Genomic DNA, 24,011 nt, shown 5'->3' on the forward strand with positions numbered 1-24,011 from the left:
ACAATACCTTGGTTTGAACTAATTAGTTAGTTAACAAGCCATTGCTTTCAAGCAGGAAACATTTGAGCAAATATTTTATAAGTCTCCTAGGGCCTTTGGCGCAGGCCAAATGTTCTGCAGGTGGAAGAACCCTTTTTAAGCCTCTGATCTTCAGTCTCACTCTTGCCTTGTTTTTAGACAGTAAAGTGATACTCATTAAGAACTTGGCAGAACCAAAGACATAGAGCATGGATCAACTTGCATACTGCAAGATGTGACAGATTTGAACCTACAGGGGCCAGACCCAAGCCATGCATAGCTTGTAAACAGATTATAATCTGACCAGGTCAATAATTTTAGGCCCTTCAGGATTTGAGGCTGTTACTACTTTGAGATGTGGGAAGCTCCATCACGTTTGTCAGTTTGCCTCTGATGGGACCAAGAGAGCGGTAATACCAGGTCTGGTTTTCGTTATCACTACTACTGCATGGTTACTATAGCAACGTACTAGGCCGCACTGCAGAGTTTGCTTCATTATGGTATGGTCTGCATATGATTGCCTGTGTCTGTGAGGAACAGAGACACAAATCCAAATTTAAAGTGGGAATATGGGGTTCCTTTCCTGCCCTCTGCTTTTCATTCTGGATTAGCTTCCAAATGTACAGAAACCAGAACTCTACCTAGCGATCTCATGAGTCTCTATTTTTACTTAGGAATTCAGAGAACAGAGGTACATTTTTATTCCTTAAGAAAATATAATTCATACACAAGAATCCTGTGAACTCAGGCCAGCAACCAGTGCTGAATATTTGAAATTCAGACCCACAGAGGAGATCCTGAGAGACTCTCACAGTTTGCTATAGCTACAAACCTTTGAAATAAAAAGTGCCTGTGTTAATGCCCATATGAACACGTTGAGGGGGGAAAGCAATTCCTTCCTTTGTTGAGTCTCAGAAATGGACATGTTGATTAAGGCAGAAGACCTATGTGCTTCCTTGGGAGTAAGCGCCATTGAATTTAATGGGATTTAATGCTATGCTACATATACTGGTTCAGGCTGCATGTTTGCAATCCTAAATAGGTTTACTACGTCGTGATCCCACTGAGCTCAGTAGAATCTACTTCTAAGTAAACATACATAGGATTATGTAGCACAATAGCCCCAGAAAATGAGATTATTAGTGCTACTATCATTCAGATAAAATCTGACAGAAACTGGCTCACACTTTAGAAACTAAAGTCTAAACTTTAGTATCAGATTTTTAATATAAAAGTATGCCTTAGCCAATTGTACTCAGAAATGGAAAAACAACATTGTGAAAGGAAATAAATGCTGAGACAGGTCAAACGTCTTCAAGTGCTTTATTACATCTACTCCAAACAAAGTTTTCCCCTCCTATTGACATCATGTAGCTCGACAGGTTAGTTTTTCCTATTACATAAATTTCTTTCCCTCAAGAAGATGGGTTTGCAGAACAATAATAAGGAAGGCCTGGGGAAGTGCAAAGTTGGGAATCCTCTGCAGCATCTGAAGACTTTCTGGCTTCTGCAAACCAGGCTGAAAGAAGTGTTGGTGGGGTTTTTCTTTCTTTTTCTGCTACACCAGCTGCACTCTCCAAGCTATCATGGGCATGGATCTCTCAGGTGGTTCATGGGATTTAGGAGCCAGTCGATCACAAGTCTCCAGTGCCCTGCCACCTCCACCTTCCAAAATGGCTTGTTTCGGGAACTTTTTGCTCCCTACTGTAGGCAGGAGGACCACTGGAGGTAGTTTATTGCCCACTTGAGTGGAGCTGGTACCTCCATTGTACCCATCCTACCCCAAGCCATCACTTGTGGATGTGTGTGTTAGTATCACAGCCCTTTAAAGGTATACTGTCCAGATCAAAGGAAATAATAGTACCTCTCTATTCAGCCTTGGTCAGATCACACCTGGAATACTGTGTCCAATTCTGGGCCCCACAATTCAAGAAGGATGTTGACAAGTTGGAACGTGTGCAGAGGAGGGCAACCAAGATGATCAAGGGCCTGGAAACTAAGCCTTATGAGGAATGGTTTAGGACAGGGGTAGGCAACCTAAGGCCCATGGGCCAGATGCGGCCCAGTCTGGTTTAGGAGGTGGGTATATTTAGCCTGGATAAAATAGGTCTGAGAGGAGATTAGTCTGGAAAGGTCTGAGAGGAGATATGATAGCCATCTTCAAACATCTTAAGGACTGTCACATGGAAGAGGAAAGGAGGCTGCTGCACCTTTAAGAAGAAATTTCAATAACTGTAGTTTGCATAAGAAGTTGAAGTTCTCTGTTCTACATAGCTATTAAAAAGTGCAGGAACCCAGTGCTTCTTTTCTTCTGGCCACACTAACTGGAGGCTGTCACATCCATACTATACATTAAATGCACATAGCTTCCCCAAAAGAAACATGGAAACTGTAGTTTGTTAAAGGTGCTGGAAATTGTAGCTCTGTGAGGAGTAAACTACAGTTCCGATTATTCTTTGGGGGAAGTCATGTGCTTTAAATGTATGATGTGGAAAGGAAAATATTTGTTGTTAACATGCAACAGTTCCTGCATTGTTTCATAATTCTAAAAAAAAGGTAAAGGACCCCTGACAGTTAAGTCCAGTCGCAAACGACTCTGGGGTTGTGGTGCTCATCTCGCTCTATAGGCCGAGGGAGCCGGCGTTTTGTACAGCAGCTATCGGGACACAATTAATACATCTGGATAAGGTGGGTTATGATTTGCAGTTATGTAGCTAGAGGGAAGTTACTATATCATCAATGCCTGAGAAAAACAACTCATGACTTTGGGCAAACTATAAAAAATTGTCAAGACCAATTCTGTAGACTTGGACGTAGAAAGGGATGCTAATAATAAAACTGTCACCTTCTGTATCTGCCTCACAACCACCGTTCTGATAATGACATCTCTATCAGAGTGTTTCCTGATGACCCAATAGCTTCCAGAGTACTTTTGGTATCTCTTCGTTTAATATTAAGCCTGAGTCTCTTATCATTTCCTCAAAGTAAAGTTATTGATCCAATAAACGACCCCCTCTAGCAAGAGAGGAAAGCTGCTTGTGAGACTCACAGCTTGCCTTTTAAGTTCTGTATCGATCAACAAACAAAGTGTTTCACCTGGTAGCTGGGCATGAATGAGGAATTAATCTTATATTCTGTTCCTTTCTGAAGGCAACTAGTTACTGCTTATGAAACTGCATCGTTCTTGAATGCCTATTTTCCCACAAATAAACTAGGTAGAAGAGTTATTGGGGAATTGTGCATGGTCTGGACCCTACAGCTACTCCTCTTTTTTTGTTGTCTGTGTCATTAGACAGTGATAACAGCAGCAAGATAGAGTGGGGCTGAAGAATCAGCTACTTCTGTGCATTTGTTTCCCTAACTACCAGCTCCAGTTTCATCCATTTCCTTAAAATTAGGACCAAATAACCTTACAGTGGTCACATTCCTTGCTGGGCATGTGCCTACTACAACAAGTGGGAGACGGGAAGTGGGGGGCAATTAGAAGCCACGGCTGCCTCATGCCCCGATTTAGCAGCGCTGGGAGAACCTCCATTTTGCAACATGGCACTCCTACTCTTTCCTATTGCAAAGCACTAGCCAAAACCAGATTTGCTTAGCTTTCAAGCTAGAACTATATTAGGTTGTTCTGCTGAAGACAATAAACTCTTTGTTGAATCCATTCAATGTAGTAAGGAAATACTCACAGGGTATTTCTCCCAAAAGTTTTTCATGGGACAAAAATAATGGGTTGTACTCAACAAGTTTCTATTCAGAGTAGACCAAACTGAATTAATGAACCTAAACAAAAAAAATTCCTTCCAGTAGCACCTTAAAGACCAACTAAGTTAGTTCTTGGTATGAGCTTTCGTGTGCATGCACACTTCTTCAGATACACTGAAACAGAAGTTTCCAGACCCTTCTATATAGTGAGAAGGTGGGGAGGGGTATTACTCAGAAGGGTGGTGGGAATGGGTGATTGGCAGATAGCTGTGATGAGCCTGTTGACGACTCTTAACGACTGCAATAGGTCTTACAGGAAAAAGCAAGGGGTGAGAAGGTGAAAAATGGCTTTGTCATGTATAATGAGATAAGAATCCAAGGTCTTTGTTCAGACCAGGACTCTCCATGGTTTTAAGTTTGGTGATAAGTTGCAATTCAGCAGCTTCTCTTTCCAGTCTATTTCTGAAATTCCTTTGTAGTAAAACAGCTACTTTGAGATCTTGTATAGAATGTCCTGGGAGATTGAAGTGTTCTCCTACTGGTTTCTCTGTCTTGTGATTCCTGATGTCTGATTTATGTCCGTTTATTCTTTGGCGTAAGGTCTGGCCTGTTTGTCCAATATAGAGAGCTGAAGGACACTGTTGGCATTTGATTGCATACACAATGTTAGACGATGAGCAATTAAATAGTCCCGAGATGGTATGTGTGATGTTGTTGGGGCCAGTAATGGTGTTGTCCGGGTGTATGTGGCAGCAAAGTTGGCATCTGGGTTTATTGCAGGCTCTGGTGCCAGTGTCCGTGTTAGGTCTGGTTGTAGTATTATTGTGGGTTAGGAGTTGTTTAAGATTGGGTGGCTGTCTGTAGGCAATGAAAGGTCTTCCTCCCAGAGCTTGAGAAAGAGAACTGTCATTGTCCAGGAGAGGTTGTAGATCTCTGATGATGCGTTGTACTGTTTTAACTTGGGAGCTGTATGTGATGACTAGAGGTGTTCTGTTATTTTCTTTTTTGGGTCTGTCTTGCAGCAAGTTCTCTCTGGGTATCAGTCTGGCTCTGTGGATCTGTTGTCTAATTTCATCTGCTGGGTATTTTAGTTCTAAAAAGGTTTGCTGTAGATCTCTTAGGTGAGAGTCTCTGTCTGTAGAATTGGAACAGATGCGGCTGTAACGTAGTGCCTGGCTATATACAATGGACTGTTTGGTATGTTTGGGATGGTAGCTAGAGGCATGTAGATATGTTTGTCGGTCAGTTGGTTTACGGTATAAGGTGGTGTCTATGCGCCCATCCTGTATTTTTATAGTAGTGTCCAAAAAATGTATTTCTTGCATAGATTGATTCATTGTTAGGTTGATTGTGGGGTGAAAATCATTGAATTTCTGGTGGAAGGTGTCCAGGGTCTGTTGACCATGTGTCCAGATGATAAAAATATCGTCAATGTATCGCAGGTACAAGAGAGGTTTGAGTGGGTAGGAGTTTAGGAAACGTTGTTCTAAATCTGCCATGAAGATGTTGGCATACTGTGGGGCCATGCGGGTGCCCATAGCTGTGCCGCTGATCTGAAGGAACAGGTCATCACCGAATTTGAAGTTGTTGTGGGTAAGAACAAATTGGCAGAGTTTGGTGGCAAAGTCCGCTGTGGTTTTATCTGAAATGGTGTTCTTTATAGCTTGTAAACCATCGTTGTGTGGGATGTTGGTATACAGAGATTCCACATCCATAGTAGCTAGTATAATATTGTTGGGAAGATTATTTAAAGATTGTATTTTCCGCAGAAAATCTGTGGTGTCACGTACATAGCTGGGAGCACTGATGGCATATGGTTTCAGAACAGAGTCCATATAACCGGAGACACCCACTGTAATAGTGCCAATACCTGAAATGATGGGGCGTCCTGGATTTCCTGGTTTGTGTATTTTAGGTAGAAGATAGAAAGTTCCTGGTCGAGGTTCTGTTGGTGTGTTAGTGAGGATCTGTTCTTGGATGTGTGGGGGTAGCTCCTTAACAATCTTGTTCAGTTCTTTTTTGTATTCTTGTGTGTGGTCTGAGTCCAATTTTATGTAAAAGGCGGTATTGGAAAGTTGTCTGTGAGCCTCCTGAATGTAGTCAGTTTTGTTCATGATGACGACAGCTCCACCTTTGTCAGCTTCTTTAATTATAATGTCTGGGTTGTTTCTGAGATTATCTATGGCTCTCCTTTCAGCATGGTTTAGATTTTGTTGTAAGCGATGGTGTTTTCTGGTCACATCTGTTTGGATTCTGTGGCGGAAGCAGTCAATGTACAAGTCCAGTGTGGTATTGCGTCCATCAGGAGGGGTCCATGTGGAGTCCCTTTTTGTGTAACACTTTTTCGGTGGTAGTTGGTGGTCAGTGTTCTGTTGGGAGGGTGGTTGTTGTTCTCCAGTGGGTTGAGAGGTGTTGTGTTGTGAAGTTTTTGCTTGTTCTGCTTTGTCTTGTTGTTGTGTGTGTTGAAAATACTCCTTCAGGCGTAAACGGCGGAAAAATGCTTCCAAGTCCCCGCAGAACTGGATCATGTGTGGGGATTTGGCAGGGCAGAATGACAGTCCACGTGAAAGGACTGATTCCTCAGCTGGGCTGAGTGCTTGCTGTGAGAGATTGACAATATTGTTGATCTTGTTTTGGTTAGTAGCCTGTAGGTTGGAGAGGTTAGAGAGTTTCTTGTTTTTCTGTTTTTTCAGTAGCTCCAGTTGAGAGTGGTAAATGTTTTGTTTTTCCTTTTGGAACTCTTGCCAAGCTTGGTGGTTCCTGATGGAGTTGTCCAATACAAGGGGTTCCTCCTTTATTAGCTTCTGTTTAGAGTAGAGAACGCTGATCAGATGTTTGAGCAGCTTCTTAGAGAAAGTGTTGCATAGTTTTCTTGCATATTCAGTGGGATACGTGGATTGTAGAGGGTTCTTAATTCTAAGACCCTTGGGTATAATGTCCAGGTTCTTGCATTTAGTAAGAAAGAAGATATCAGTCTGTACCTGTGCAAGTTTCTTGGTGAGGTTGATGGACTTCCATTTCATGCGGCTCAATGTGGTGCCTTCCATAGTTCCAGTTACAGATAGGTAGCCGTGTTGGTCTGCCATAGTCAAAACAAAAAAAATTCCTTCCAGTAGCACCTTAAAGACCAACTAAGTTAGTTCTTGGTATGAGCTTTCGTGTGCATGCACACTTCTTCAGATACACTGAAACAGAAGTTTCCAGACCCTTCTATATAGTGAGAAGGTGGGGAGGGGTATTACTCAGAAGGGTGTCAAAGCCATTTTTCACCTTCTCACCCCTTGCTTTTTCCTGTAAGACCTATTGCAGTCGTTAAGAGTCGTCAACAGGCTCATCACAGCTATCTGCCAATCACCCATTCCCACCACCCTTCTGAGTAATACCCCTCCCCACCTTCTCACTATATAGAAGGGTCTGGAAACTTCTGTTTCAGTGTATCTGAAGAAGTGTGCATGCACACGAAAGCTCATACCAAGAACTAACTTAGTTGGTCTTTAAGGTGCTACTGGAAGGAATTTTTTTTGTTTTGACTATGGCAGACCAACACGGCTACCTATCTGTAATGAACCTAAGTTAGTCATGTCCATTAGCTTCAATGGGTCTACTACTCTGAGTGGACTAGCATTGAATACAATCCTATGACATGTATACCTGTCAAACAGTTTTCTAAACAAGCTGGATTTTTCTTGTTCTTCTTCCTACAAGGGCTATTTGGTAAGCACTGTCATTCCAATGGAAGGTTGTGTCTCAAATAGATACAAAGCAAACCAAAGATAATTAAGATATGATCTCTATTTCTACATGAATTCTCTTTGGGAGCATTCTCTGACATTTAGCGAAAGGCAAACCCCATTGGCTTTGGTGCAGAAGTAATCCAGATTTGTCAGATTATTTTTCTGAATGTCTGCTGAACATCTGAAAATACTGCAGTAGGTCCAGATTATTTCTAGGCCAAAGACAATGAGATCTGATGCACTGATATGAGATAATAGCATCATTGGCCCACATCAGCACACCCCAGATCTTCTCTAGACCTAATGTGCTGAGGAGGGGGTTTACGGGTCTGTCCTCCCCCATCACAAGCCATTTCTTCCCAACATTTTCCATCTGGAGTTTTCAATACACATAGTGGCAAAATCCATAATTTGCTACCCTAACTAGAATTGTTTGTTTAAATGTAGGCCAGAAGCCTGCTCAAAATCAAGGGAAAATAAATTATGAGAGAAGAGACTAAAAATAAGCAGTTTACCAAATAGTCAAAAGAGTTTATGTAGGTCCCCTCAGGACAGGTTCACCAGCAAGAGTATTTTGTGCCAGACACTCATATCTAACTGTGTTTATAGCTCATAAACATGCTCAGGAGCATTTTGACCCTGATGGTCCGTTAAGGGGGAATGCCTTTACTTAGCTTCCTATCGTGCTTTGCAGTTTTATAGTGCAAGCATTTCAACCAGATTGAACTAGTGCAACCTTGACGAAGAAGACGGGACTGAGCCTCAGGCCAGAACACTGGAACACATTCCAGCAAAATACATGTTCATCAATCTATGCTCAAGAATCATCCAGCACTGTAATATTTAACTTTCAGGGAACGTCTTATTGATTTTATCAGGCTGGATTTACACATGATACTAATGCTTGGGGGAAATGCAACTTAACAGAAGTCACTCTCTTTTCTTGTTTTGAAGTTATCCTACCATCTTCTCCCTCAGGTAGTACATTATCTGCACAAATCAATACAACTCACAACACGTCTTTTAGAATTCCCCAGCCCCTGAAAGTTCCAACTAGGGTTTTTTTTAGTGTCAGAAACACTAAGGGGTAATTGCTGTGGGATGGGGATTCTAGTGCAAAAAGCTGAGGGCAGGGAAGTCTTCTGTACATACACTGTACAGTACTTGCAAAATCATCTTCTTGAAATCTAATAATACGTTGATTTTCAATACATCATGGGACTTCAGAAAAAAATTATAGACTAGCTTTCTAGTTAGAGCAATTCGTCTCTCCTATGCTATTTTTTCTAGAAACTAACTTAACACCTCCAGATACTGTCTCTCTCTTCACAATGTCTTCATTCCTGATTTCTCTTTTTTCACTCTGTTCTGCTGCCGTCGCCGCCCCCCTCCCTGATTCCAAAGATAATGTGCTGTTATGGTTGTGCACTGCACCCAAATTTCCGCTTGCAGACTTCTGCTTCTGCTCTTAAAAGTATGTGGAGTCCTCTTTGTAAATACTTAAGGGCCAGTATTAACCAGTGGCAGCCCAAGACAGATTGTTACCTGAGACAGAGCCCAGATGTGACAAACACACATCCCATGTCAGGGCTAAAAGCCTGGGTGCACCATTCCAACCCCAGTTAGAGGCACTGTACTGTAGAATTGGAGGGGATCCTAAGGGTCATCTAGTCTAACCCTCTGCAATGTAGGAATCTTTTGCCCAATGTGGGGCTTGAACCCATGACCCTGAAATGAAGAGTCTCATGCTGACTGAGCTATCCCTGCCTTCATCCATTATGGCACAGTCTCATGGGGCCTGAATCAGGTTACTTCACCCATTTGCCTTGCAGGTTCAGTCCTGATATTCATTCACAATTTGACTATTTTTAACGCATATTAACAAAAATGGGATCTTTCTGTTTTTTAAAGTATTTTTATGTTAAATTTTCAGATTATACATTTCAAAATAAACATATTTCATTATAGCCATACATTCAGTGACTTCCCTCCTTCCCCCTTCCAAGGGTCTTTTAATTTACCCACCATTCCTGCATATTTTGTATATCCGTCTAATTCAGTTCTCCAGTCTTACATCCCTTTGCAATATATTATACTGTTGAATTTACCTTAATACTGGGAACATTTTCAACTGTCTACAATTATTTTGTACACTCAGCAAAAGAAATCCACTCCTCTTTAAATACTTGCTCTTCTTGCGCTCTTATTTTACTTGTTAGACCTGCTAACTCTGTATATTCTGTCTTAAGTTACCAATCCTCCTTCCTAGGAACCTCCCTCACCTTCCATTTTTTGGCTAACAAGATCCGAGCCAATGTTGTTGCATACATAATTAAGTTTTATTGAGACCTGGGTATCTCTGTCTGCACCATTCCTAACAAGAATGCTTCTTTTTGGAGGGGAATGTTTTAAACATTTTTTTATCTCATTATATGTCATTTCCCAATATTCTTTAACTATTTTACATGCCCACCACATATGAAAAAAGGTTCCTTCCACTTTTTTACATTTCCAACACAAATCCGATTTCGATTTATACATTTTAACTAATCTACTCAGGGTTAGATACTATCTATGAATAATTTTCATGTAGTTCTCTTTCAATGTGTAGCATACTGTGAATTTCAGGTCTTTCTTCCAAAGATGCTCCCAGAGCTTTAGTTCTATATTATATCCTATGTCAGTTGCCCAGTTGGTCATTGAAGCTTTAACCAGCTTGTCTTTTGTTTCCCATTCCAATAAAAGTTTGTACATTTTAGACAATAGTTTTTCCTTATTCTGCAATAACTCTCTTTCAAATTGTGAACTTTGGTCTAAGAAACCATTTTTCTCATCTAGTTTAAACATGTCATAAGGCTGATAATACTGTAACCACTCAGTAACTTGTTTCCTTAGTTCGCCCATAGGTTTCAATCTGCATTTACTCCCTGAGAAGTCTAGCAAGTTTCTATAGGTCACCCACTGTCTATCCATGTTGATTCTCTTGATTGTAATTGGCGATAACCATAGGGGCGTTTTTCTTTCCAGCAAGTTTTTATATTTCTCCCAGACTCTGCACAAATTCCTCCTAATAACATGGTTCATAAAATTCTTATAGGTTTTAGCTTTCCCATACCAAAGTCATGCATGCCAACCAAATTTAATATCATGGCCTTCCAAATCTAAAACGTGAGCATTTTTCAATACAATCCATTCCCTTAGCCGACACAAACAAGCCACCTCATAATATAATTGAAGGTCTGGCAAGGCAAAGTCCCCTGTTTCTTCAGTATTTATCAAAATGTTCTCAGCATCTAAGAAAATTAAAGCTGTTTGTTTTTTGTTTCTCACTTCCAGGTATTCAATCAAATTTATTACATTGTCTTTTAGTTGATGACCTGGAAGAAAACCTGCTTGATCTCTTTTCAATCTATTAGCTAAAATTGCAACAAATAATTTGTAATCACAATTAAGTAGAGAAAGTGCTCTATAGTTCTTAGTCCTCATTAAGTCACAGTCTTGTTTATCAGGGTGCTATATGCATTTTTCCATGATGCTGGGACCACTCCTGTCACCAAAATTCTATTCATAGTGTCCTTGAGTAGTCAAATCAATGCATCTTGAATTTTTTTATAATAAATTGCTGTAATCCCATCTGGGCCTGGTGCCTTAGCCGACTTCATTCGACTTATTGCCAGCTACTGTTCCAACATTGATATGGGTGCATTTAAAATCCTCATTAGATACCTTAGGTATATTACACTCATTTAAATAAAATTCCATTTTCTCAGGTTAAAAATGGGATCTTTCTTAATCCAGAATCCATTTTTTTTAAAAAAATAATCTATTGTAAACCTGTATTTTTAGCTGTTTCTGTTTTATCTGTCAGTCACCTTGAGTCCCTGTCAGGGGAAAAGGTGGGACACAAATAAATATATAATTATAAATCCTTCCTAAGTTTGTAAACATCTGAACTGGTTGTTGTTGTTGTTTAGTCGTTTAGTCGTGTCCGACTCTTCGTGACCCCGTGGACCAGAGCACGCCAGGCACTTCTGTCTTCCACTGCCTCCCACAGTTTGGTCAGACTCATGTTTGTAGCTTCGAGAACACTGTCCAACCATCTTGTCCTCTGTCGTCCCGTTCTTCTTGTGCCCTCCATCTTTCCCAACATCAGAGTCTTTTCCAGGGAGTCTTCTCTTCTCATGAGGTGGCCAAAGTATTGGAGCCTCAGCTTCACGATCTGTCCTTCCAGTGGGCACTCAGGGCTAATTTCCTTAAGAATGGATGCGTTTGATCTTCTTGCAGTCCATGGGACTCTCAAGAGTCTCCTCCAGCACCATAATTCAAAAGCATCAATTCTTCGGCGATCAGCCTTCTTTATGGTCCAGCTCTCACTTCCATACATCACTACTGGGAAAACCATGGCTTTAAAGTTTAATTTCACCACTGATATGCCGTAGTAATATCTTGTTCCCATCCATGTTGGCATGATCATGCATATAGCTGTGAAAAACATTTGTTATTTTCTTGCTGTGATGCCCTTTACTCAGGGAACAAGAGAGACACATTGCAGAATTCTAAACAAGTAGCAATTTTGGTCTTCCCTATGGGAAGAGGGGAAAGACAAGCTGCTTTATCTACTCCTGTGCTGCTGTTTGGTTTTTAAATTTGTTTTGTTTGAACTTTTTGTGTTTTTTTTCTTGCCATTTATGATTCTAACCCACCTTTGAAAAGTTGTTTTTTGTGGGCCATGATAGAAATAATTAAATAATAATATATTTTTGTTACATTGATCACTAATTTCTATAACATACCGTTTCACAGCATAGATTGCAGATTCTGGTTCCCCTCCCACACATTCTGAATTCCCATCAATGATGTTTGCTGAATTCAGGCTATCTGTGTCATATTCTCTGGTTACCTTTTGGTGAGGTTGCCAGAAGTTCCCTATTTTAAGGGCTGTCTCATTATCTAGGAAAGTAGAACATAAAGGAGAAGATCCTTTATTTCTGGGGTGTAGGACTTCACAAAGCAGGCCCCCAGAGCCAAACAATGTTTATTTACTTTGGATATTTGAAATTTGGCAGCACAGTCTTCATCCTCAAGGAACAAGTCACAGGGTGGGAATGGAAAAATCTCATTGCCCCAGAGGCTGTCTTTCCCAGTGTAACAACCCCCTGTCCAATAAAGCAAGATGAAAGAGCACCTTTGCTGCCAGAGTGAAGTAAAGTGAAGTAAAGTGATTAAGAGCTCATTAGACCCCCTTCATGCTCTTTCTACAGCTCCTCCTCTACACAAAGCACCAAGATGAAGCTAATGCATCTAGACAAGCGAACAACAAGAGGTGATGAGCCCTCCCTGCTCAGCATAGAACTGCAGGCAGTGGTGGGTTTGGGGAGAGTCAAAGAGATTCCACAATTCTCTTCGCTTTTTAAAGGTATTGTGCAAATGGCACTGAAATTAGAAAGTGGTAAGTAGAACATGGAGGGGTGGGGGGGAGGGATGAAAAGGGGTAAATATATCCTAAGTCTTAGGAACATGAGGTGAGAAAAAATCTTATATAGGTGAGGATTTGAAAGAGTCTATTGAAAACCAAAATAGGATCATTATCACATGGGGCGCTGTGGGTGGACAGTGTGAGCAAGCCATTAATTGCAAAACGATTCACACTGCACCCCTGTGTCCTCATTCTTGAACCAATTTGCTTTTTCACATATGCCTGAGTGACTCAGGACATGCTGAAATGACTGTTCATTTGCAGCAGGTTCCTTTGACACAGATCAATATGGCTCTGTCTCACTACCTATATAGAGACAAAACCACCTGGTGAGGTTACTTAGCCCATTGCAAGTGCTTATTCAGGGAACTCAGCCATGCTAGCGAACAGCAGTTAATCTAGCACTTTTGTCCTAAATGCAATCCTAAATCCCCATTGATTTCAATGGTGATTACTTCCACTAGCAAGCGACCACACTACATGTGATACTCAGTTGCAGGTAGTTTGCTAATGACTCCCCCACACCTTTTACAAAGAGTGCCTTCAAAACCAGAAGATCTGCATGGAGGAGGGAGGAAAATGCCAGAGGGAGAAAAGTTAAGAAGTGTCTCACGTGGGTTTTCCACTTTATGTTTCAGCCTCCATAGCTACATTTTAAAGAGAAAAATATGTCATAGAAAAGAGTGGAATATATTGTTTCTGGCAACTTTAAAATTACTTGTTGTGAGGGTGTTTGTTTTTTATTTTAAAAAAATGTTTATTGCTTTTATCATGGTGCTGTCTGCCATCTTGAGCTGCTCTGGGGAGGAGGGGCAGGTTTTTAAAAAATAATCACCACCATCATACAAGGCATCGCTTGTGATTTGGCCCTCATTCAGAGGCAGTTTTAGGGTAATGCAAATGGGGCGGCCGCACTGGGTGCTGCGCTGCAGGAGGCACCACAACACTGCTGTAGAATTGAGCATGAGAGCCGGGGGGGGCGGGATTTGGCGTTGCACAGGGCGCTGCTGAAATTTGAGAGCCCACCACTGCCTCATTGCATTCAAAATGGCAGCTTAAATTGGTGCCTGGCTGGATAAGGGCAAACAAACTGTGTTTCTATCAGTTTAGCAAGCCCACTTCCATTCTGTTGCACTGATTCTCCTAATCTGTTTGTTTCGTTCTTTGGTTCTCTCCATAATCAGCAAAAAGTGAGGGTGTGTATGAGATAAAACAAATAGCATGAGTGATTGAGTCAGAGGAGAAGTTTCTGATCTTATTTTTATTACTAAACCCTGCCTAGAGGACAAATGTAGTTTTACCATAAGTGTTTTAGCTGCTGATACAGGTTCTCAGCCCATGGGAAACAGTGAGGTTGAAAAGCCTGGCTCCCCAACCCTCCCCTTGCATAGGCAGCTACCACATTTTCCTCACCCAGGGTAATCGTTTGTGTATTTAATGTTCATCCAGGACAGACTCTTACGCCTTAGGAATTGCTGTCAGCTGTGTCAGGTGCTTCCTTTATTTTTCACGGTATTTATACTTCACAAAGAAGGACTACAATGAGCCCTTTCTTGGTCTGGTATAAATGAATGTGATTAACTTAGGCCCATTCATTTCAGTGGGTATACTGTCTGTATGGGTTGTTAGGGGAGTGGTAGTACTTCTGGCAGGAGACACACCATGCTCCTTCTGGGGTAGTTTGTCCAGCTTTGGTCCCCACCCTGCACGCAGCTCTCATCTGTGGCTCCTAGAAACTCAGCGTGTGACAGTGGCCACACACCAGGAAATGGCTTCAACTGGCCAGATAAACCAGGTGAGGGTAGCTGATAGGTCTCACACCCTTGGTGAGTTAGGGACTTCCCCTGCATGCGAAGAGAGGCTCCAGTAGATTGAGCGGACAACACCAATAGTGGGTCCAATCATCAAGAAGGCAGTTTCTGCACATGCTGTAAAGGGAAATGGGGGCAGATGGGGCTCGTCAACCTGAGAAGGTAGCCCATCTCGGAGAAGGAAAACTCTGACCCTAAACCTCTGCTGCATTGCAGGATATCTTTGGGAGAAGAAAAGGCTAAGGAGTAAACCCTACACAAATCAGAATTGGAGTCCCTAAGACAATTTGGATGGCACTTTGTACGCCTCTTTTGGCAACTCTTGCAGCGATGCTGGTGCCAAACATATTGCTCTGCTTTCCTTTGCACCACATCAGTGAAGCTGAGAGGGGGTGTTGTTGTCTGGGCAGCCCAGGACCTCCATACACACTGCCCAGGCTTGTGCCATGGGGAGGTCATTTTGGTGCTGCTAATGCAGTGGTTTGACTTTACCCCCAAGAGTGCACTCCATTGTCTGTCAAGACAGATGGATGCCAACAACAACTTGAGTAGAACTTTGTTGGATACAACCCAGAGCCTCTGTGCATGCAATTCGTATCTATGTAGGCTATATTCAAAAGTTCTGATGCAGAAGCTGAGGGCACAAGCTTAGGTTAAAATGGGTTGGATGTCTTGAATGGGACTTGTGTGTGACATAAGCCAATAGCTGCTGATAGTGCTACCTTTACTGGGAAGACACTTGTGTAAATGGCGTTTCCGTGTGCTCTGGCTTCCGTTACGGTGTTCCATTACTGTACACCAGAAGCAGTTTAGTCATGCTGGCTACATGATCTGGGAAGCTGTTTATGGACGAATGCCGGCTCTCTTGGCCTGAAGCAAGATGAGTGCCGCACCCCATAGTCACAGTAGCAGGACGCCCCCCCCCCCCAATCATTCAGTTTGTACAAACTTCTCACACACTCACACACTACATACGCTACACTTCTGTTATAAATTCATAGAAAATCAACCATACATCGGATTTGCACTGTTCGACTTTTATTTTACTCCATGAAGGAAGGACTACAAAATGGGGAAGGTTTGATACAGGCCAGCCCAGCACATCCACAGGAGCCCTGCCCAGTTGCTATGCCAACCCTGATGGTCCTAGACAGAAGACAATCAAGATCACAAAGAACTTGCATATGGGAGTGGATTCAGCATGGACTGGAACAAAGGACAATGATCAGATCTTCCCTCAGGGGGCAGGAAACTGCGACAACCTTTTGTCTTCAGAAAATGACTCATGGGGAGGAGGAGAAGGGAACCAGCCAGGTGACAGGACACTCAGGTTACCACCACAAATCCTCCCTCAACACCTCCTTTCTGTAATGTATGCATGATGTTTCTGGGGGTGGGCTTGACCTACAGGATGGGAATTTCAAAAGTTTTTATGGTAACATCACCTTTGACTGGACTTAACCACCCTGTCAGGCCTGCTGGAGGCGGTGGCCGGCTGGGCCTTGGAGTTCCCTAACCTATTGGTATTGGGGGACTTCAGCATCCATGCTGATGCCACTCCCTCCTCACAGGCTCTGGACCTGGTGTCTTCCATGGCGACACTAGGGCTCTCCCAGTTTGTTTCGGGCCCCACACATCAAGCAGGCCACACGCTGGATCTGATCTTTGGCGTCGGTATAGATGTGATCATGTTTCCTTCGATGAAGGTGCCATGGTCTGATCACTACGCTCTGAAAGCCAGGATTGACGCTCCACCCCTACCCTGCTTAGGTGGCGAGCCGATTTGGGCTCACCCGCAGAGGCTGATGGACCCTGATAGATTCCGTCAAGCCTTGCGGGACCTTTCTCCCCCTGGCGACTCATTGACTGAGCTTGTTGAGGGCTGGAATACCCATCTCCTGGCAGCCATCAATGAGATCGCACCTAAGCGCCCTCTGCGACCCCACAGAAACCGGGCTCCCTGGTTTACCGAGGAGCTTCGGAAAATGAAGCGGGACCTCAGACGACTAGAGCGAGTATGGCGGGGTGCCCATGACGGAGCTTCAAGAACATCTTATAGGGTTTTTATGAAAACCTACGAGATGGCAGTGAAGGCCGCTAAGAAGTCCTACTTCTCGGCCTCCATTGCATCCGCTAGCTCTCGCCCGGCGCAATTATTTAGTATAATTCGGTCTTTAACGTCCCTCGAAGGACAGCCAAATTTAAATAATAATTTGACACATAGCTGTGAAGCATTTGCGAGCTTTTTTGCGGAGAAGGTCCTGTTGCTCCGCCATGACCTCCCTGCCAATTTGGATACAATAAAGGAACTGGAGGCCCCTCGACTGTCCTCGGGTCCAGTATTGGACCACTTCGACCGGATATCCCCAGCCGATGTGGACAGACACCTCCGAGCTGGAAAGCCCACCACCTGTCCTCTCGACCCGTGCCCGTCTTGGCTGATTAGAGCATGTCCAGACGAGGTGCGGGCCCTCCTGGGGGATATCATCAATTTGTCCCTTGGCACCGGGACATTCCCAGGGGAACTGAAGGAGGCAGTGGTGCGCCCGCTCTTAAAGAAAACATCATTAGATCCCTTAGATCTATCCAATTACCGCCCGGTTTCCAATCTTCCATTCCTGGGTAAGGTGATTGAGAGAGCGGTTGCTGAACAGCTTGGTAGGTTTCTGGATGAAACATCGGCTCTGGATCCATTCCAGTCCGGCTTCCGCGCTGGTCATGGGACCGAGACGGCTCTGGTTGCCCTAACAGATGATCTTTGTAGACAGCTGGATCGAGGCGGGTCGGGGCTGCTGATTCTTCTAGATCTGTCAGCAGCTTTCGACATGGTCGATCATGAACTCCTGGACCACCGCCTTGCCGACGTGGGGATCCAGGGCACAGTCCTTCAATGGCTGCGCTCATTTCTCTCTGGTCGGGGACAGAGGGTGGCGCTTGGAGGGGAATTGTCATCGCGTCACTCCTTGGTGTGTGGAGTGCCTCAGGGTGCGATTCTCTCCCCGATGCTTTTAAACATCTTTATGCGCCCCCTCGCCCAGCTTGTCTGGAGTTTTGGGCTGGGCTGCCATCAGTATGCTGATGACACCCAACTCTACCTGTTGATGGATGGCCATCCTGACTCGGCCCCAGACACACTGATCAGATGCTTGGAAGCTGTGGCTGGATGTTTACGTGGGAGCCGGTTGAAGTTAAATCCTTCGAAGACAGAGGTCCTCTGGCTGGGACGGGACGATATGGGATTGAGGGGGCAACTCCCATCTCTTGCGGGGGTGCAATTAGTGCCAGCACCGTCCGTTAAGAGTTTGGGTGTAATCTTCGATACCTCCCTCTCCATGGAGGCGCAGATTGCAACTATTACAAAGGCGGCATTTTTTCATCTCCGCCAAGCTAAGCAGTTGGCTCCATACTTCTCTCGCCCTGATCTAGCCACTGTGATCCACGCGACGGTCACCTCCAGACTGGATTATTGTAACTCACTCTACGTGGGGCTGCCCTTGAGACTGACCCAAAAACTTCAGCGGGTGCAGAATGCCGCAGCGAGACTCCTTATGGGGTCTTCGCTGCAAGATCACATTCATCCGGTGCTATACCAGCTGCACTGGCTCCCGGTGGAGTATAGGATCAGGTTTAAGGTGCTGGTTTTAACCTTCAAAGCCCTATACGGCCTAGGACCCTCGTACCTACGGGACCGCCTCTCCTGGTATGCCCCACAGAGGAACTTACGGTCTTCAAATAAAAACATCTTGAAGGTCCCAAGCCACAGAGAGGTTAGGCTGGCCTCAACTAGAGCCAGGGCTTTTTCGGCTGCAGCTCCAACCTGGTGGAATGCTCTGTCACAAGAGACTAGGGCCCTGCAGGACTTGACATCTTTCCACAGGGCCTGCAAGACAGAGCTGTTCCGCCAGGCCTTTGGTCAGGGCGCAGCCTGACTCCCTCCTTTGGCAATCTTTACAAAACTTTAGTTTATGGTTGCCATCAATTTTGATTTTAATTAATTTTTATAATGTTTTTATAATGTTGCACTACTTCATTGTTGTTAGCCACCCTGAGCCCGGTTTCGGCTGGGGAGGGCGGGATATAAATAAAATTTATTATTATTATTATTATTATTATTATTATTATTACCTTATTTGTGTATGTGACAGCACCATCATTAGACTGAACAGGCTCCTCTGAGGGGCTCTATTTCTGGCCCCTTTCCTACAATGAACATCTGTGTACCTGCTAAATCAGTGCCTGTGTAAGATCCAGATCACTGTCTCCAAATTAACCCATTTGTTTCAAGAGGATCAAAATCTGGCCTGCCCCAGCATTTAGATCTTCTCAGCACATACCCTGTCTAAAAGGGGTCAGTAAGCAAGTGGTCCTCCCACAGCATAACTATTATTCCTGGAAAAGCCAGTCTCTTTTCATTCTGCATGCCTTTTGAGAACATTCAGCTGTATTTCCACATTTGATTGGAAATCCCTGCAAAAGGGATCAGGGCACAATCCTGACAGGGCTGGCTTTCCTCAGTTCCATTTGTGGCCTCCTGCAATTCTCACGCCTACCCCCTGGTTTGGGGTTTGAAGATTACCGGTGCAGATTGGAGCCAGGCAGAAAACAGAAATACAGAAAGCTGCCCTTGGTGAAGTTGCACTTCTAAAAAAAACCAAAAAAAAAAAAAAAAACAAGGTAGAGGAAGTATAGCCAAGTGCTGAATTGTAGCTGACAGTTTAGCAGGGGCCCAGCAGGAAGGGGGTTGCTTTGAAGTCACAAAGCCCAAAAGCCTTTAAAACACTTTCCCTTTTGGGTTGCATGCTGTGCTGTACCAGTTAAATACTTTGAAGGTTTGGGGCTTATATGTCTGGATAAGTCCTAAGTCTCCAGTTTGGTGAAGGTCATTGGTCTTGAGGGACAGTGTATATCTAGTCTGAGAGTGAGTTCATGCAATCAATATGTCTGTGGTTGGTTACCTGGCCGTAGGAGCAGACATCTGTCAATTTTTAAATATGCTTTCTCTCTAAATGGGAATGTGTGGATATTCCATTAATTTTACTTTACTGGAAGAGAAAGGTTGTTGTAAGTGAGGGCTGCTACCCACCCATCATCCAACCCAAATACATAAAACAGAGGAGGTACATTTAATGGCTGTGTGGAATATGACTAAAGCTTTTGTTCAGGGGTTATTCATTAATAAAAATTTCATTCCTGATTAAGAAAAGGAATGAAGAGAGATTGGCATTGTTGAATATGGCAAGGGAGTTAGAACTGAAGCACAAATAAAGGGTTTAGTGAGGATTAGAAACTGCAAGAAAAAAGATTAGAACATTGGACTATAGAGGGTGGAGAAGGTTTCAAAATGTACAAAACTAATGTTTTAAGAAAGAAGTAAACAAGGTAAATGAATGAGAAAGAAGATGGGGGGTGGGGAACAGAATAGCCCCCACCCCCCATCTGAAGGTCAGGAGACAAGCACTTTATTTTGAATGGTTTAGTGGTTGAATATTGGAAATGACTTATAGTCAGGACTCTTCAGCATAGTTTTATCGGGTGATTTATATAACAGGTCTAGAAATCTATCAGTCTTCATTCATAAGAATACTGACACTTGTGGTAAAAACATAAATCACATTTTGTATACTTTTGCAGTACATTAAAAAAACCACTAAACATTGTAAGATACTGCAATGGTGAAATTTTCTGGTCTAGTGAATTTTTCTCAAGATTAGTATATTTCAGATAGTGCAGTGTATAATTAGAAGGTGGAAATACAGTTCTTGCCATTAAACAAGAACACGATGAGCTATTAGTTGTCCCAGTAACTGAACAAAGAGTAACAAAAGCATTATATATATATATATATATATATATATATATATATATATATATATATATATATATGGCAACTGATGGATTTTGGTTCACACGCGCACACACCCCACACACTGATTTGAATTGCAAAAAAATGCAAAGACAAAGGAAAACAAGAACTGCTCCTTGCTGCTCTCTCTCCCCCCCCCCCACCTTAGGATTACCAGCTAATTATCTATTTACACCTGTTTAGGTCTGAGATGCACACAAAATGTGGGCAGAGATGGAGATTAAGAATCAGGGAAATGTCCAGTTTAGTCTGAATTCTATCCAAAATTCATTCTCCCCAGCTGGCATACGTTTTGCTAACCAAACCACTACCACTAACTAAATGCATAGCCATAGAAATCATTGATGAAGCACGTCAAGTGCCCCAGCTGGACCTCAGCTACGCACCCCCCCCTCCCCGTCAATACACAATGAGTTACGGTATTTAAACTTAAGAAGAACCTAATCACAGCACACCACTCAAAATATATAGCCCTGGCAAGAGAACACAAACACATAGAGCTGTTCTTAGGTCTACAGAAAGCAGTGCTATAACTGGAAGGGGAGGACTAGCCGGGGTTTTTGCCCCGGGTAAAGCCTCCAGAGGGGCGCCATTGACGCTCCCAGCTTGTGTGTGTGTGTTTGCAGATGCACATGAGTGATGCCAAACTGGGTCTTTGACCCAGGTGAAATAAAGCCTAGTTTCACTCCTGCAGAAGGGCTTCCCATAGGCATCTGGCTAGCCACTGTGAGAACAGGATTCTGGACTAGTGGGGCCATTGACCTGATTCAGCAAGCTCCTCTTTATGTTCTTAAAGGGGATATAAGGGGAAATTTGGTGATGGGGAACTCAGCACAAACAGAACACCTTGCACAAGCAACAGAGAACCAAGACTAGCAGCAAAATATGAAATTGGTTGATTTGATTTGTTATATTTTTATGCCACTTTTCATTCAAATGAATCCCAAAGTGGCTTACAAACAATAACTAATAATAATATGATAGAACATAATAGAACATCACACACGCAGCATAAATCATATAAAGTTCTGGAGCTTTTCCTGTGAAAATGCGCTCTTTACCACTGAATCAGAGCAAACTGCAGTCCACCTAAACCCCAAATTGCTGTTTGTTGTACCTTAGCTGTAAAGAGCAAGTTTTCACAGGGAAAGCTCCAAAGCCAAAGAAGAGAGAGAAAGAGAGTGCTCAGACAGGGGCTTTAAAGTGCCAGTCTATGCCTGGAAAGTGCAGGGCAAAAGTTAGGTGTAGATAAGCCAACTGTCTCCAAACTCAGTTCTATTCCTGTAACTGGAGCTGCAAGGACATGGCACTATACACACAGAAGCAGAGCAAGGTTACCAAATAGGAGACCGTATTTCAAAGTATGACTCTAAGATGCACAAAGAACTCTCAAACATGGGGGCGGGGAGCAGAGCGGCACCCTGAAATATGGGAACACTGCATCAGCAGATTATAACAAGCCCTCCCACAGACAAAGCAGAAGATAAGTACATAGTATGCATAAGGAGGCCCTGCTGCCAGAGAAATCCCTTGGTCTGTGCTTTGTTCCATCTTTTTTTTCCATTTATCAATGCAAGTGTAGGACTCATACTTACATAGAAATATCAGTAGATATTCATCAAAACGTCCTTTGCTTCTGAGTGTATGAGTACATTTTAAAATCAAGTGGGTGGTCTCAATCAATAATATAGAAATAATTATCTGATATCTACACATTGCACAATTGAAGCTGATATACTTCTATTCATTTTATTAGTTCCTCATAGGGAAGAAACTTATTATTTTTAATTAAATCCCTGAATCGAATTATATCTTTTGCTTCCCATTCTTTAAAGATATTATGTTCAACAAGAGTGGATTTATGCATATGCATTATGTATGGCTGAGGCTTTTTCAACAAAGCTTGATCTTAGTACATACTTAAATATTTATCCCAAACTTTAAAAATCTAATTTATGATAACATGTTTCTTAATTCCCTGTAATCTTTCTTTCTTTTTAATCTGCAAAGGGATTAAAGTATGTTCAGGTTTTAAATCTTCCCAATTAAAAAATTTCCTTTTTCCTAAAGGCTGGTTTAAAGAGCGTTATGTTGAAAAGCATAACAGCAGCAGCAACAACAACTCAATGAAGCAGGCAGAGCAGTGCCTCCTTCTTGGAGATTCCTGCTTTTTCGTTGTTCCAGTCAAATTTATCCACAAGTTTTGCCATTCATTAATTGATATTGTATAAATTGAAAGATTTTGTGTAAAAAGTTAATTCTTCTAAAGCAGGTACATTAGTACCTCGGGTTACATATGCTTCAGGTTATATACGCTTCAGGTTACAGACTCCGCTAACCCAGAAATGGTACCTCGGGTTAAGAACTTTGCTTCAGGATGAGAACAGAAATTGTGCTCCGGCCGCGTGGCAGCAGCGGAAGGCCCCATCAGCTAAAGTGGTGCTTCAGGTTAAGAACAGTTTCAGGTTAAGAACAGATCTCCAAAACGAATTAAGTTCTTAACCCGAGGTACCACTGTATTTTAATTGCAGAAATTATTGCCTTTATGCTGTCCTAATAGAACTACCATGGGCCATTTAATTAGGTAGGTTTGAGTCAAAGGTAGAAAATTAATTTTAATATAGATCGCCTGGATCCTATAGCAGATTAATTCTAAATCTCTCGCCAGAGTTTTGACTTGAACTCAGTAAGTCAGGACATTTGGATCTGAACAGTTAACCATTCTTATTAGGAAGTAAGTCCTTATTCAATCAATAGCATTTTAAGGGGGGGATTGCCAGCAGGATTTTCTGTGTCCAAGTACACTGCATCTGGATTGGCCTCTGCCCCACTTGCAAAAGTGGAGACAAAGTTGCATGTGCTTAGCTTTGTGTCACATATAAATCTACATGCTTTGCAGTTGGAATGGAAACTTCAACAGGTGAAGTTTTACTCAGAATGGTATTCCCATTGAAGAAAAGGCTTTACAGGACTATTGTGCCAAAGTAGCCTCTGTGGGTTTTCTTTTTTGACAGTCCATGGTGTTTGGAGTCAGATCCAGAGCTTTAATTATCGTATATGTCCTGCTGGAGCAATGATATTTATCTACAGGAGAGTCATACTTGAGGAGCAGGGGGACAGGATCATGTTGCTGGTTGTGTATGGCAAGTTCCTAAATATTTCTTCCCTCCTGACTGCTGCAGAATAAGAGAAGGAAACAGAGATTTGGTTGCTCCTTCCACGCCAGAAAAAAAGAAAAATGGGAATGTGTAAATATGCACTATCAAATAGCTCTTTTCTGGGAGAGAGAGAGTAAAGAAGCAGCACTGGGGATTTTGATGTGTTAAATAATCATAAACCCAGCGTCAGATTATTTGTCCAGCAAAGCGACTGCACAAAAATTGAATTCAGAAACAGGCTTTGGGGAA

General features: G+C 42.7%; 1 protein-coding gene across 2 annotated transcripts in view; it reads left to right on the forward strand.

The window, feature by feature from the left end:
• Positions 1-24,011, forward strand: part of LOC307209416 (uncharacterized protein) — a 49,977-nt gene that overhangs the window by 20,349 nt on the left and 5,617 nt on the right. The window contains exon 4 of one of the 2 annotated variants that reach the window (XR_013835571.1): positions 12,716-12,798. Coding sequence is in view for 1 of the 2 variants with exons in the window: in XM_079964475.1 (XP_079820601.1) it covers positions 12,716-12,903 (188 nt within the window). In the remaining variant the exon portion in view is untranslated. Of the gene's footprint in view, positions 1-12,715; positions 12,904-24,011 lie in introns of those variants that run through there. The other variant, XM_079964475.1, reaches the window with a different exon arrangement.

The sequence above is a fragment of the Podarcis cretensis genome, assembly GCF_951804945.1.
Source record: "Podarcis cretensis genome assembly, chromosome: 2".
Lineage (NCBI taxonomy): Eukaryota > Metazoa > Chordata > Lepidosauria > Squamata > Lacertidae > Podarcis > Podarcis cretensis.